General features: G+C 37.5%; 1 protein-coding gene across 1 annotated transcript in view; it reads left to right on the forward strand.

The window, feature by feature from the left end:
• Window positions 1–14,103, forward strand: part of LOC109535547 (cAMP and cAMP-inhibited cGMP 3',5'-cyclic phosphodiesterase 10A) — a 28,878-nt gene extending 14,775 nt beyond the window's left edge. The window contains exons 4-11 of the mRNA XM_048665491.1: window positions 616–934; window positions 4,013–4,146; window positions 4,210–4,325; window positions 4,379–4,616; window positions 4,670–4,825; window positions 9,131–9,389; window positions 13,384–13,570; window positions 13,792–14,103. Of these exons, the coding sequence (XP_048521448.1) occupies window positions 616–934; window positions 4,013–4,146; window positions 4,210–4,325; window positions 4,379–4,616; window positions 4,670–4,825; window positions 9,131–9,389; window positions 13,384–13,570; window positions 13,792–13,882 (1,500 nt within the window). The 3' untranslated portion in view covers window positions 13,883–14,103. The remainder of the gene's footprint in view (window positions 1–615; window positions 935–4,012; window positions 4,147–4,209; window positions 4,326–4,378; window positions 4,617–4,669; window positions 4,826–9,130; window positions 9,390–13,383; window positions 13,571–13,791) is intronic.
• Window positions 14,104–14,507: the final 404 nt, after the last annotated feature.

A 14,507-nucleotide genomic window follows, 5' to 3' on the forward strand; every position in this document is an offset into this window, starting at 1 on the left:
AATGTCGCTGTTGTGGACTTGAAGCATTGAAGATGCTAGAGATCACCAGATCTCCAGATCTCCAGATCCAGTGAGAAAACCACACACGAAAAATTTTCGCATAAGCTACATTCAGTGTATTAACTCTGACAGATTCCTGGGACATACATGGAATGTTCATAATGTAACTCATGTATGTCCCAGGAATATGCATGTCCATCACATGAGTGTTCCAGGAATATTCTGGGAATATCATTTTGCTATGTGGGTTGTTTTCTGTCTTATATGTTCGTTTCTTATTCGGTTTTGTAATCTCGCTCCAAGCATAGCACTTTTCATTTTCCTTTGACATCGTTTAATCTTTTCCATTGTTGCTTTCTTTATTCTCCATTTTTTACTTTTCTCTCTATGGTAGAATAATGAATTTATCCAATACGTGTAATACAGGCCAGATATTAATACTTTCAAAAAGCATTAAGTCCTATTAAATATAATTTTATTTTTTCAATTTATTGGATATTTACTGAAACATATCCAGCCATCACGCACAAGAGACTCATATTAATTTGTGTCCATGGCTAACTAAATTATTCTTTAAGTTAGATTTTAATAAAGTTTATTAATTGCTTTTTGTAGAAATTTGCCAAAGCAACACTAGGAGCTGAGCGTGGATCATTTTTCATAATAGATCCAGAGAGTAGCGATATGACAGCAGAAGTATTTGACGAAGGAATTGATGGCTCGGAAGGAACAACTATGCGCAAAAAAAATATTAAAGTACGTCTAGCCAAAGACCGTAGTATTCCAGGATTAGTAGCCAGAACCGGAGTAACAGTCAATTTGAGGGATGCATATAACGATCCCCGGTTTTTTACTGAAGTTGAAAAAAGAACGGGATTTATCACACGATCTATTCTTTGCATGCCTATAGTTAGCCTGGAAAAAATTATTTTAGGTTTGTCATTTTTACAGTACATATGCAATCCTTGTTTCCTAGCTTTATTATAGTTATCAATTATTTCCGTCGCTAACTACGAATCATAGGTATATCTACAGTGTTTTAGGTGGAAACTTGAAATGTCGAACTGGCCTCCAAAAATATTTATTAGCAGTTTTATTTCTTATAGAATCTGTGGCGAGCTTCCGAATCGACCTCTGACACTCAGGTGCTTCGATTTGTGTCGGTAACAGTTTTGCGAGTCTGAGAAACTTCTATTTGCAGCTTTGAACCCAAAAGCCAAGTTACTAACGCACAAAAATGTTCCTCTCATCCAGCGCCGAACCTGACAAAAAACGTAATTTATGAGTAAGCTCCTAAAAAAGACGTCAATTATATGACCAAATTGCGTGATCATCTCGTGGTCTGATGTGAATATCCCAGCTGAGTTCTTCAAATTTCATCAAAATCATCAGATTTTTAACCCGGAAATTTACTATATCAATCGTGGAAAATCTAGCAAAATAACTATTTTATTTAAGAAAAGACATATTTATGGTGGAAACTAGGGCTCGGAATCAAACTCTTTATTTTACAATAACAGACAATTATGTCTAGTCATTACTCGAATATTCTCACTCACTCGAATATTCTCAAGCGAATACTCGAATAATCGAATACTCGCATACTCGAATACACCAATATTATCAAACTCACAACTTGTTGGTATTTTCTTTACGTACCTTTGTGGTACGTAAATCAAATTTAATTTTAAGTCCGAATTATCCCGATTAACACTGCACAATACATCGAGATCGTTATCTATATATTTAAAACAAAAATAATATTTAAAAACCGAGAAGTTGGGAATTCTTTTTTCTCTCGCAAAATAGTTTTGGCGATAGTTCGGAGTTGCCTACACCCCTCTCCGACAAATTCCCACAGCATCGCCAAACAACATTAAAATGAGCGTGCGTCAGATGCTCAACCGATCGGTTGTGCACCCAAAATTGCCTTCGGCAAATATCGGGAGGCCGGCATATTGTAAGAGATCGACTATGCATACCGGCCTTAACCCATGCAATTAACACCACAATCATCAGAAATCACCGAAATGTTGGAAGACTGCAAGTTATTCAAAGCGCATGCGCAGCCCCGAGGAGTTTCACAGTAAAAATCAGCCAAGACTCACAGACTACTGGCTAAGCAAACTAATTGGTGTAAACCAACCATCAAGACTTTTGGTGATTTGGAACCAGATGTAGAAGACAATACCGAAGACGATCTAACCTTCGTTAAACCTCTCCAGCCTCCACCAATAACTGTGTACAACGTCCAATACACTGATAATATTCACCAAGTAGGTACTCCAAGAGCATAACATAGAATATTATGCGATCAAAACTATTGGCTCGGAAACGTTGAAAATCCAACTAACAAACCCAGAACACTTTTCTATCCTGATTGAAATTCTAGATGAAAAAGGAACCAAATACCTACCACACATGTAAACCAAAGTCCGAGAAAACTTACAGAACAGTACTAAAAGGAATGCACCCGTTCACTAATCCAGAGTACATCATCAAGGAACTACGGACCCGTGGACACGTAGTGACTGATGTTTACAATATAAAACACAAAATTATAAAGCTTAATATTCCAATATGATTTAAAGGTTTAAAAACGAACATGAACAACAAAGATGGCCCACGACCCTACTGGGACATAAAATAGTCAAATTTGAGCCACCACGAATAACAAGAATCATCATGCAAATGCAATCATTTTCGAGACTTCGGACACACCAAGGCCGGTATGCATAGTCGATCGTCGGCACTTTGCCGGGCAATGTTTTGGCGGATAGCCGAGCGTGCCGCCGTCGACGCAAAGGCAACGAGTTTTTGATGTAAAGTTGTTCGTCTCCCATAGAATGAGCATGCGCAATATCGCGCCGTCCGCTTTTGCGGTGATAGTATTAATTTTCAGGTAAAAGTTCAGCAGTGCTTTTAGTTGGCTGTTGAAGTCATTTTAAAAGTCGGCACTGGAACGCCATATGGAAATAAAGAAAATAGTATAAAAAAAACGAGAAGTTAAGAATTTTCAGCTTCGCTCACAAAATAGCTTTGACGATCACTCAGAGATGCCTACACCCCTCTCCGACAAATTCCCACCTCAACGCCGATCAACATTTAAATGCTACTAACCGATCTACTGTGCAACCAAATTTTCCTTCATGCGAACGTCGGGAGGCCGGCGCATCGTAAAAGATCGACTATGCATGCCGGCTCAAGAATTACTGTAAAACACCCCCATGCGTCAAATATGCCGACTGTCATCTAACGACGAATTGCCTCGAAAAATGCGAGATGGTAATGTGAAATGCACCAACTGCTCGAGTAAACACCGCGCAAACTACCGAGGCTGCGAAATCTACAGCTGCTGAAACAGCTGTAACAAAAATTATATTCGCCAATTTGAGAGAAGAAAATTATTTCCACACCGTGCCCATCATTATCACAACGTTCCAACCAAAAAGGACAAATAGAACTTATGCCCAAGCTGCCCAATACCTCGATGACCAAGAAGAAACACAAATCGAACAAATTCTGCACAGAACTTGTTACTTTTTATAATTTAACAAAAAGTGTTGGTGATATGAAAAGTCTATGTTTCGTTTACCCGTGTGAGATGCAAATGCGCTTAGAATATTTTTCTCTCACAAAATACAAGCTGTAAACTGATAAATAAAAACCAAAAATAAAAACGGTTTAAATCTATCCCAGAACAAGGTCTCATGTGATGAATCGAGCCAATTCACTTGACTGCGCCCTTACGAGCCTCGAGCAACTCGAGCTATCAAATTAGCTGAATTATCATGTTTACAGCAAAGAGCAAAAGAGTCCTATGAAGAATGATTGTGTCAAATATGTCTTCTGCGAAAACATACAAACTGTATTATTTTGTTGTTATTTTGAGTGTTTGTATTATTAAAATCAAATGTTTCTTGTCTAATCATAATAACCAATGAAATGTACTTAAAGGGCTATAGAGAGCATATAGTCAACTGTCTTTTTCATATCTACATTAACTTTTCAGGTGTGGTTCAAGTAGTTAACAAGATGAACGGAGTGGTGTTTACATCGTCAGATGAGAACTTATTCAAAACATTTTCAGTCTACTGTGCTCTTGCTTTGCACTATGCCAAATTGAATGATAAAATGCATCGTACGGTTAGATAGAGCATTCTCATCATTGACAAAATATATAAATTATGATCAATCTAACATTTTCAGGACCTTTTAAATGAATCTAATTTGAACCTTCTCAGTTTGCAACTAAAGCCTTGTGTGCACGATATTTCAAACTTTTCGAAAAATCCCGAAGTTTCAATACCCAGCGGATTCAGCGAGTAATACATTTCGAAGTTAGAAATTATCTCGTAATCATTTTTGTCATTTCCAGTTTCAGATGGTACGTCTCTATCGATGAAGAACCAATTATGCCACAGATGGTTTACTACATGATTAGAACAGTGGTAGGATTTCAAGAAGTCAATGTACATGCCCTAAAAGAATTTATCTTAACTGTTAGAAAGTGTTATCGACCAAACCCTTATCATAACTGGGAACATGCTTTTAACGTTGCACATTGCATGTACAACATTCTATTGCGAAATAAATCCTTATTTACCAATGTAGAGGTGCATATGCTACGTTATGTAAAGAACGTCTATACTTATGGGTGATTTTTCAGATAAAAGCTCTTATTATAGCCTGCGTGTGCCATGATTTAGATCATGGGGGATACACTAACAATTTTTTACAAAAAACTGAACAGACGTTGTCTCAACTGTATGATGAATCATTTCTGGAGAACCATCATTTTCAAGTAGCCATGCTCATCTACAAAGTAAGTATGGTTAAGTCCCATATCTGTTTTCCTCATTCGATGCCGTAAACCTTCGAGGAAATGATTCAAAGGTACTTTGACACACTTTAGGAGATGATTGTGTTTTTGTTTTGGTAGTGGATATTTGAATGTTGTAGGCCATAGCTTTGACATAGTGCAAGAGTCTTTGAAGGTCATCCTCGCTTTCAGCTATGATTACAGCGTCGTCGGCATAGCAAATGATTTTTATTTCGCCAGTTGTAAGTAAGTCTGTACGCTCTGCCCGAGTTCTTGACGTGACTTATCATCTCATTTATGATGTTAAACAGCTGGGGGCTTAGAGAATCTCCCTGTCTAATTCCCGATGGTGGTGGAATTTCCTCTGTCAGTTTTTGGTTCTTTAAGATGTGAGTCAAAGTGTTGACGTTTAACTGCTTGATAGTTCGTATAATAGCTTCAGGTATGTGTTTCCTCCTTAAAATGTTGATAACATCAAACAATTTTACTCGATCCAAGGCCTTGGTGAGATCGATAAAGCACATAAATGCGGGTTTTCCGTACTCAATGGCTTTTTCGACAATTGCCTGATTGTAAAGATAGCGTCCAGCGTCGATGTATTTTTTCTGAAACATTGTTGGTCTTCTGACATAACTAAAGGTTCGGTGATAATTGATTCTAAAATGTTTGTGAACAGTTTCATAGTTGAGGCTAGTAGTGATGATGAGCTAGATGATGCCTCTGTAGTTTTCAGGAGATTTCTTATCACCTTTTTTGAATATCGGAATAATGATACTTTTCTTCCATTCGTTTGGGATTGTTCTAGTTGTTAAAATTTTATTGAACAGTTTTGTTTCGCCATTAGTACTGGTCCGCCCTCTTTCAATAGTTCATTTGGTATGTCATCTAAGCCAGGCGCCTTTCTATTTTAATCTATCTCGCAATTTTTTAGTGACTTCCACTGATATTTCCACCGGTTCCGGATTTTCCGCCTTTTCTTCTTCGAGCCTTTCTTGTTCTTCGCTGGCATATAATTTTTTAAAGTAGTCTTTCCACTTTGCTTCGTCTATTTGTTGTGTTTGCCCGTATTCTGTAATGTCGAGTTTTCTTCTTCTCAGCATTTCCCAGATTTTCTTTTGCGCGCCATATAAGTCGGGTTCCATTTCTGTGGTGAATTGCTCCCAGTAGTTTCGTTTGATATTTCTTATTTCTATGTTGACTCTGTTTCTTGTTTGATTTTAGTGGTTGCGTACTTTAGGTGTTCTATTGCTTCTGAATGCTAAGTAGGCAATCCGTTTTTCTTTTGCTAGTGCTTCTGTGGTATACCATTGTTTCGGAAGGCGTTATTTGTAGAGATTTTTCTTTTGCCTATAGCTTCAGTTGCTGCATTTGCGATATTTGTATTCACTTTATTCCCACACTTTTCTACGTCATTTTGCTCTGTGATGTAGTTAATTTCAATTTTTTGAGATAGGCGTTGTAGAGTTCTTTAGTGGTCGGGTCTCTGATAGATTCTATATTGAATTTTTCCTTGTTGATGTTTGCAGGAGTTCTTTTTTTGTATTCTTATTCGGAACGTACACACGACTAAGAAATGGTCAGAACCCATGTTGGCGGAAGTTAGACTTCTGGGTTCTAATACTTCAGTTGGGTGTATGGTTCTATTTGATATGATATAGTCTATTGTGGAGCACTGTCCTCGAGAATTTTGCCAGGTAATTTTGTGTTGCGGTTTATGTCTGAAGAAGCTGCTGCTTATTCTCATATTGTGGCGGGTGCAGAAGTCTTTCAGAAGAAATGCTTCACCATTGCCGTTAAGATGGTCTTCCTTAAATCGATGATTTATTCCGGGTATTATGTTGTTCCCAATTCTGGCGTTTAGGTCGCCCATTGTAACGAGTTTCTCTGTTACTAGAATCTTCCTTACTTCTTCCTGTAGTGTTTCATAGAATAAGTCTTTTTCCTCTTTGCTTTTGTCAATATCTTAATCACACCCTTCCTCGGTATTTCTTTGGAGCCTGGGAAAATGTCAGTTGTTGTGCAATGCTCTGAGTGCCCCTGGAAGGCTCTGCTGCAATTAGGCCTGGCTAACACTGTGTCGAGTTGCGCTATTGAGTTGTTGCCGCTCTCTGAATTAACGAGTTCTCACTCATCGGTTAACGAGTTATAATTCATTTCTTAAAGCTTTACGAGACCCGAGATCGAGAATTTTCACATCTAAAAAAGGGTTATTAACATTTTTTCTGAGTAACGTTTTACTCCTTTGTTAAAACAACTAAAAAAGAGTAATCTAGATTTTCCCAGCAACAGAACTAAGTCCAAAGAAAGTCGACATGTTTTCTATATAAAATCGATCTCTTCATTTTTTTGCATAAAAGATTCAGTAGTATTTTACAGGAAAACGTTAGGAAAAACGCGGTTTTTCTGTTTAGAGACAGTGTTGTTTATAAATATTGACCTAAAAGTAAAGAAATTCCAGTTTCCAAGTGTTTTCCAAATAAATGATTATAAACTTTCGCTTTTTCAGTTCGAGGAAATATTTTTGGAAAAGGACCTACTAATAATTATTAGAGTTTTGTCCATAATTCGAAGCTGTAAAAAGTTTTCTAAACATTTTTGCAAAGCGGTTAAGGAGGCGCAGTGTTCTAATAAAATGTATCTTATAATCTTTCACAGAAAATGCCTGAGCATTGCCAGTATTTTAAGTAAAACTAAAAAATAATGCGATTTTTGCGTAGAAAGAATTGCTTACCTAATGGAAACTTTGCCAAAACTGGAATGACCTGAAAACTTAGAGGAACTTTAGAAATCCTCAGAGCGATGAGGGCGGCGACTTTTGCTTTGTGGTCGTTTTTTCAAGATAGTCCTAATTACTTTCGGTAAAAAAGTTTTCTAAAGTACCCTGCAAATGCTGGCATGAATGAGGCGAATTTTCTAGCAACATTAATTTAGTAATTTTTGGCTGAAACCACCCTATTATTGTCAAAAAAGAAGAAAACCACCAGAAAAAAATGCTTTTTGGGTTTTGGATTAAAAACTTTTAGTTTTCTAATTGGTTTTGGAGAAAACCTTGATGGTTTTCCGGAAAAAACGGTAGGAATTTATTTTAGTTTAAGTCCGGAATTCGACACTGAAAAAAGTTTTTATAAAATTTTCACAAAGCTATAAATTTACCTTGTAATTTTTCGCGTAAACGTCCTCCAGATCGTCAGCATTTTTAAGTGAAACTCTACAAAATAGAGCGTTTTTAAGTAGAAAGTAAAGCCAAAAAATTAGTCAAAACTAAAAAACCACATTTTTAACAAATTCTACAGTCTTTAGGGTGATGAAGGTATATGTCCAAATAATCTGTTATAAACTTTCGTTTTTTTATAGAAAATTGTTTCATTTTTTACAAAACGACGATATTGATAGTACGATAATTTTTCACTGAAAATACCTAATATTGACAGCATTTTTAAGTGAAGAAAGAGTAACTTGGCTGAAACTGAAAAATTCTGAAATTTGAAGACATTTTAAAAATATTGTTATTAATGTCCTTTAAAATAAAGAAAAAAGTCATCAACATTTCCAAGCAACGAAACTGAGTTACGTTACGTAGCGCCGTTGCATTTGCGCAACACTTTGCCAACCCCGAAAAATTCATTGATTTACCCAGTCCTAGCTGCAAGCATCTCCAATTCTTGTTCCTCTGGGTCTGGAACCCGAACAATCTCCAGTATCTCTAGCCCTTTGTTGGCGTGAGTTCTTATCACTTCTGCTATGTTACTGTGGCATTTCTCTGGTACTAATCGCATATCCGCAAATTCGTGAAAGGAGCTTCGAAGTAAGTCACGGTTTGACCAATTATTGGTATTATTGACAAGTGCTATCCACGTGTAACTATCTATTGATGACAAAAAAATATCATTGCCGCTTTGACCTTACATCAAAAAATTGTAAAAGAGAACTTTTTTGATATCAAAAATTTCAAAATAATGTTTAACAAGGTTGAAATTCGATTTTCAATTGTTAAAATCTTGTAGAAATTATCGAAAAAAAAATTGAATAGTTTTCTCGTACTCCGTTATTACTCCTTAAAAGGAATGAAGCCAATTTTGATTCACCCTGTATATATATATTTTTTTTTTCTGTATAGTAAGATATTTCTACTCGCTCTTTCTGACTGTATTTAATTTGCATTTGTGGCATTACTTGCGTCAAAATGTATTTTAAAATTCAGGTCAGGACTAAGACTCTCAGATCAATATAATGTGGTAATCGCGCGTTCTAACTTCGGTCTATTTCTAGAATAAGCGCTAGGTACCAACTTGGCTAAAACGGTTTTAGGCTTTTCCGTTTTACGATATTCCGACTGAGTTATGGCAGCAAATCAGCGCAGAAATGAAACATTGTATCCTTGCCACGGACTTGGCCAACTATTTCAAAGTTCGCATCAAGCTCCTGCAGATCAGCAATGATCAGGGACTAGACTGGGGAAACAGACATCACCGACAGCTCTGCAAAGCTATAATGATGACCAGCTGTGATTTGTCCGGATCCTGTAAACCCTACATGGTTGCCAAGACATTGACCGATAATGTGATCAGTAAGATATTTTATTAAATTGCCTACTTATTTTCGTCATTATCTAGGACAAGGCACCTTAGATGCCTCATACTAGGCCTGGGTAACACTGTGTTGAGTTGCGTTTTTCAGTTGTTGCCGCTCTCTGAGTTGATGATTTAGAACTCCTTAAGCGATGAATCATAACTCATTTATTAAAGTGGATTTAAACTTTACCAGATCCGAGATTAGAATAGTAACATCTAAAAAAAAGATCTCCGACATTTTTTTCAGTAATGTTTTACCACTTTATCCAAACAACTAAGTAGAGGTCACCTCATTTTTACTAATAGTTTAAGAAACGTTTTCTCAACAACGGAACTGAGTTACTGCGCCGGTGCGTTCAGTTGGCGCACCACCAGCGCCTAAAAATTCACTGAGTTACCCAGGCCTACCTCATACGATCTACAAAACGTACGTGGCATTGTAAACGTTTCGGCATCTTATTCGGGTCATATTCAAGACTATTTTTAATATAAAAAAAGGACGATATCTTGAGTTTTGTGTTTTAGATCGGTCAAGGCACATCAAGGAAATATCACAAATCTTGGTAACAGTTAATAGTGAATTAAACTGTCTCCCTGAGCAAAAGTCTTCGCTCACACTAGGTGATTATTTTGATTAAAAGACTCGATACTGTGTGTGATGAACCTACATGTAAACCGTAGCATCAATCCAGTTTTTAATTAAAATAAACAAACAGCTGATGTGAGTTCAGTTTTTTGTCCAGCTTTCGAAAACCGTTTAATTTACTATTAACTGTAATTCTAATAATAAACAAATGCAGAACAATACCCGAAATTCAGTTGCAAACCCGCTGTCTAAACATACTTACTTAAATGATATGATAAATAATTTGTTAGTATGAACAAAAATGTATGAAAATCTTATAAATATGTGGCTTTCTAAGCTAGCAAGATATATTTCAATTAAATCTGGCTATTTAAGCCGATCGGTAGTTTTTACTTAAAGACGCCCTATGGCACATCCACACATATGTGATCAACTCATGAATGAAAAGACACTTTGAGCGCATTTTCGAAGATATCGAAGGTGACATAACCTCCAGAGAGCAACCCGTGGTAAGAAGGCTAAATGATGCCATAACATCAGCCTTTAGAAATCGTGTGAACTTAGGGTGGTTGGAACCTCTACTGTCCCGTGGTGGAATGAAGTCCTTCAGCGCCTGAGAGGTGAAACATTATAAGAACCCTTAAGAAGGAAGATAGCACCTGGACGGAAACGAGAAAGGAGACCATACAACTTCTTCTAGCGAAACACTTCCCAGGCGACGGGGGCACCGGGGGCTCGAAGGTCAAGGTCTGTCCCAACGAATGCTACTGGACCGCGGCCAAAAAAGTAGTCAGTGATGACTATCAGATGAACGGTTTCGTAATTTTCTCCATATAAAAGCCGCAGATCCAGGTGGGATAATTCCAAAAAGGCTGCAGTCGAGCCTAGATATCTTACTCCTGCTTCTGGAAAGGATCTTCAGGGTCAGCGATGGCGATGGGATATGTCCCTAATGATTGGCGGTCAGCGGAAGTCGTCTTTAATCAGAAACCCGGTAAAAGGGACTAACTACCCCGAGGCTAAATCATTCAGACCCATAAGTTTAACGTATTTTCTTATGAAAACGTTAGAAAAGATTATATACAGGTACCTAACAGAGGAAGTATCTTTTGATAATAATAAACTGGGTCCGGAGTGCGATAAGGTGCGACCGGCTGCAGATCGAGGTAGGGGAGTCCACAAGGCAGCTGCCTTTTCCCCCGCCTGTGGTGTCGGATTACGGACGAGCTTCTGGGGCGGTTCTACAACGACACCTATGCGGACGACGGCCTAGTCCTCGTTAAGGGAAAGTTTCTGGGAGTTGTCTGCGAGAGAATGCAGGTTGCATGTAGAATAATAGAAAGATCGTGCACCAGTGCCGGATTACCATTACTCTTACCATGACTAGAAAAATTAAAGAATATAAGGCGCCAATGTTGTCCGGAAAAGCTCTTGCCCACGTGGGAGAGGCCTAAAATTGGGCAAACTGGGGCCTAAAACCACAAGTTATAAAGTGGTTGTACACTGCCGCTATAAGACCGAGGCTCTGTTCTGGCTACGTGGTCTGGTGGCCCGGCGATGGAGCAGGAGAAGGAGAAGAAAACTGGCGGGTCTGCAAAGACTGACCTGACCTCCTTAGCGTTGAGCCCCTCCTTGAGCTAACCCTGTGGATACGTAGGGAGGCCGCTGCGGCGCTACAGAGGATAGAATGTAGCTCTACAAGGCATGACAACCACCCATCTCAAGGACATTAAAAAATAGGGACCGCCATGCGTCGGGGTCGGGGCCAATCGTATGTGGTCAACGTTTTAAAGGTGGTCACATCTGACAGAGGGCTTAGATTTGAACGGAAATTTAAGGTGGAAATCCCAACAAGTAGAAGAAAGTCAGACTTTTGTTGTGTATGAAATCAGAAAATTAGCGTTAGTTGCTGTAAACCCAGCACAAGGGGAGGGGGTCATGACCCCCATGACACCCCCCCTGGATCCGCCCTTGTCTACTAGGAAGTGCCTCCACACTCTCCCGCATCAAATTGTCTTCCTTGGAGTGGAAACGGATTCTTGCCTTTGTCAGGGAAACGGGATGCCTGGGTGGCGAAGATCAGGAGTGGTAAGGTGGGGATGAATGGATGAGGAATGGCGAAAAGGGCCTTTTAGGCCTTCTCACAGGACCCTTCGGGTCCCCCCCACTATACTACTATCACTTGAAGATAAAGAGGTGAAATTTTGCATCCTTTGTAAGGATCTTTTTATAATAGCATTCGCGGGATTTTCTTTTGCTCTACCAGAATTCAAGATCGGACTTTGTGTTTTTTGAGGTGTCTGAAGTTTATCAATAATCTGAAAACGGCATGTCTCCGCAACGGTTAAGAATCGGAAGTCCTAATGGCACTTTCAATAGCCGATCGCAAGGGTATGTTTTGTCAATTTGGATTTTTCAGGTTATAATTCTAATAATCTAAGAGATAGGAGTTAAATTGTCTCATATTTAGAAGTCCTCAAAGTTTCAAATACCTCAAAAACTCCATTTTCCTTGAAATATTCAGCCGTACAAAACTACCTTCCCCCCCTAACCCTTATTGGATTTCAGATCAAAGTCTTAATATCCAACCCAGATATAAGTTGAAATATAAAATCGTACAAATTAAAAACAGTTTGTTTCTCGGAAGTGGTTAGAAAAATCTGAATAGTTCTAAAAGCCATTTCAATCACTGTTTTTTTCTTTTCAAGCGTGAAGCAAAATTCCTGACTTTCAAAATGATTTACATAGTTCTGATGAATTATTAAACATTTTCGATTCCATCTCAGAAAAAGTGAGCGTACCGGAATAATTAATATAGTTTAGTTAGTTAGTATAGGAAGTTTACCTTCCTTGTGGACCCTATAAGTAGGTCACCGGAGACCATCATTACCATATGAGGACGTTATGTTCAAAATGAGAAACCAGCGGACATCAGATGTGTGTGTTGTTTATTACAAAAAATTTGTAGAAAAGTAAAATGGTGTGTAAAGACAAGTGAGAGGGGCCCACAATTGAACACCTGATTGCTGAATTCATGCTAAAGGCAGTATTCATAAGGAACATTTAAGCTAGTGTTTTCGTGAAATAAGCATCGAGGTCAGGCATGGAAAACAATTCATTGAAATTTCATTCATCAGGAACTTTTATAAAAACTCCGTAAATTAGTATTTTTATTATCGTTTATCAACACAAAAATTATCTTTAACACTAAGCTGCGATGTGAGATCTAAACATTATTTTATACAATAAAAACTGATGTGGAGTAAAGCAGTTCTGCGCCAGTATTATTGACTAAAAAGCGCTACTTAAAACAATTGCAGCTTCTTTAAAATTTGCTTCACTTGTCTTATTTAATAAGCATAATTAATTATTTCTAAATGACGACTATCGCATTCATATTTTAGAAGAGTTCTACAATCAAGGTGATAAAGAAAAAGCTATGGGCTTAACTCCTTTGTCCCTGATGGATCGAGAGAAATCAGCTCAGATTCCAGAAGATCAAGTAAATTTTCTGAACATCATCGTTTTACCTTGTACCGATTTGTTGAAAAGCTTCCTGCCAAACTGCGCAGATCTCAGCGCTGAGGCCTTGTAAGTAATTTCTAGTATTGGAAAGCAACTTTTTTTTACAAATCAATTCGTGTAAATTATAAAGATTGTCTTATATGTTGGTAATTTGATGGATCCCGGTACCATCGCAATTTTTTTTAATTATTTTTAAGATGATTTTTGCGCACAGATTTCGAGTATTTATCGGTTGAAAAAGTTTACGGGTTTATAAGCCATTGGTTAATTATAAAACGTTGTTTCAGGCTTTTGCGAAAAACATGGCAAGAAATTATTGACTTGAAAGGCAGAAAAAGTTGGAGACAAGATGACTCAGTTGTAAACCCCATTGAATGATCAGTAGTTCGACCGCATAAATTCCTGTAACAGAAGTACTTTAAGCCGTATTTAAATTCAACGTTTTAAAAGAACGCGTGTACTGAAGCTTACTGTCTAAGACACTTCAACCAATATCAACTCATTAGGATATGACCAGTTTATAAGCATTCAGCTGTTTTGCCTTCGATCGTTTAGCCGATATCTGTACTTAATGTCAATATATCAATATCAATTCTTAATTCTGTGATGTAACACTTTTCAAAGTTGAAAAATTTAACCAGGCGGAAAGAAAAAATGTTAAAAAATATCATGAAAAGTAGTAAATTCATATACCTGATCCGCTTTTCAGTTCGTAGCTTTAAATGCTAATGCCGAAGATACTACGAAGAAACAAGAAAAAAAACAAATACATAAAAAAGTAGCTAAAATAAATAACAAAAAATTAATAATTAGGTAAAAATTAAAACTACACCGCATGATATTTCAAAAAAAATTTCTTCAGATTTTTGATTTCAAAGATATCTACATTGTACTAAAACATTTATTTAATTTAACTCCGGTTTTAATCTTTTTGTTGGAATACAGCAAGTATAATGCTTATTTTTAATATTTACTTCCTTAAAATCTCGCTGTCTTCTGATAC

This window comes from Dendroctonus ponderosae, unplaced genomic scaffold (assembly GCF_020466585.1).
Source record: "Dendroctonus ponderosae isolate FM_Combo_2020 unplaced genomic scaffold, Dpon_F_20191213v2 Dpon_F_20191213_4, whole genome shotgun sequence".
NCBI classification, from domain to species: domain Eukaryota; kingdom Metazoa; phylum Arthropoda; class Insecta; order Coleoptera; family Curculionidae; genus Dendroctonus; species Dendroctonus ponderosae.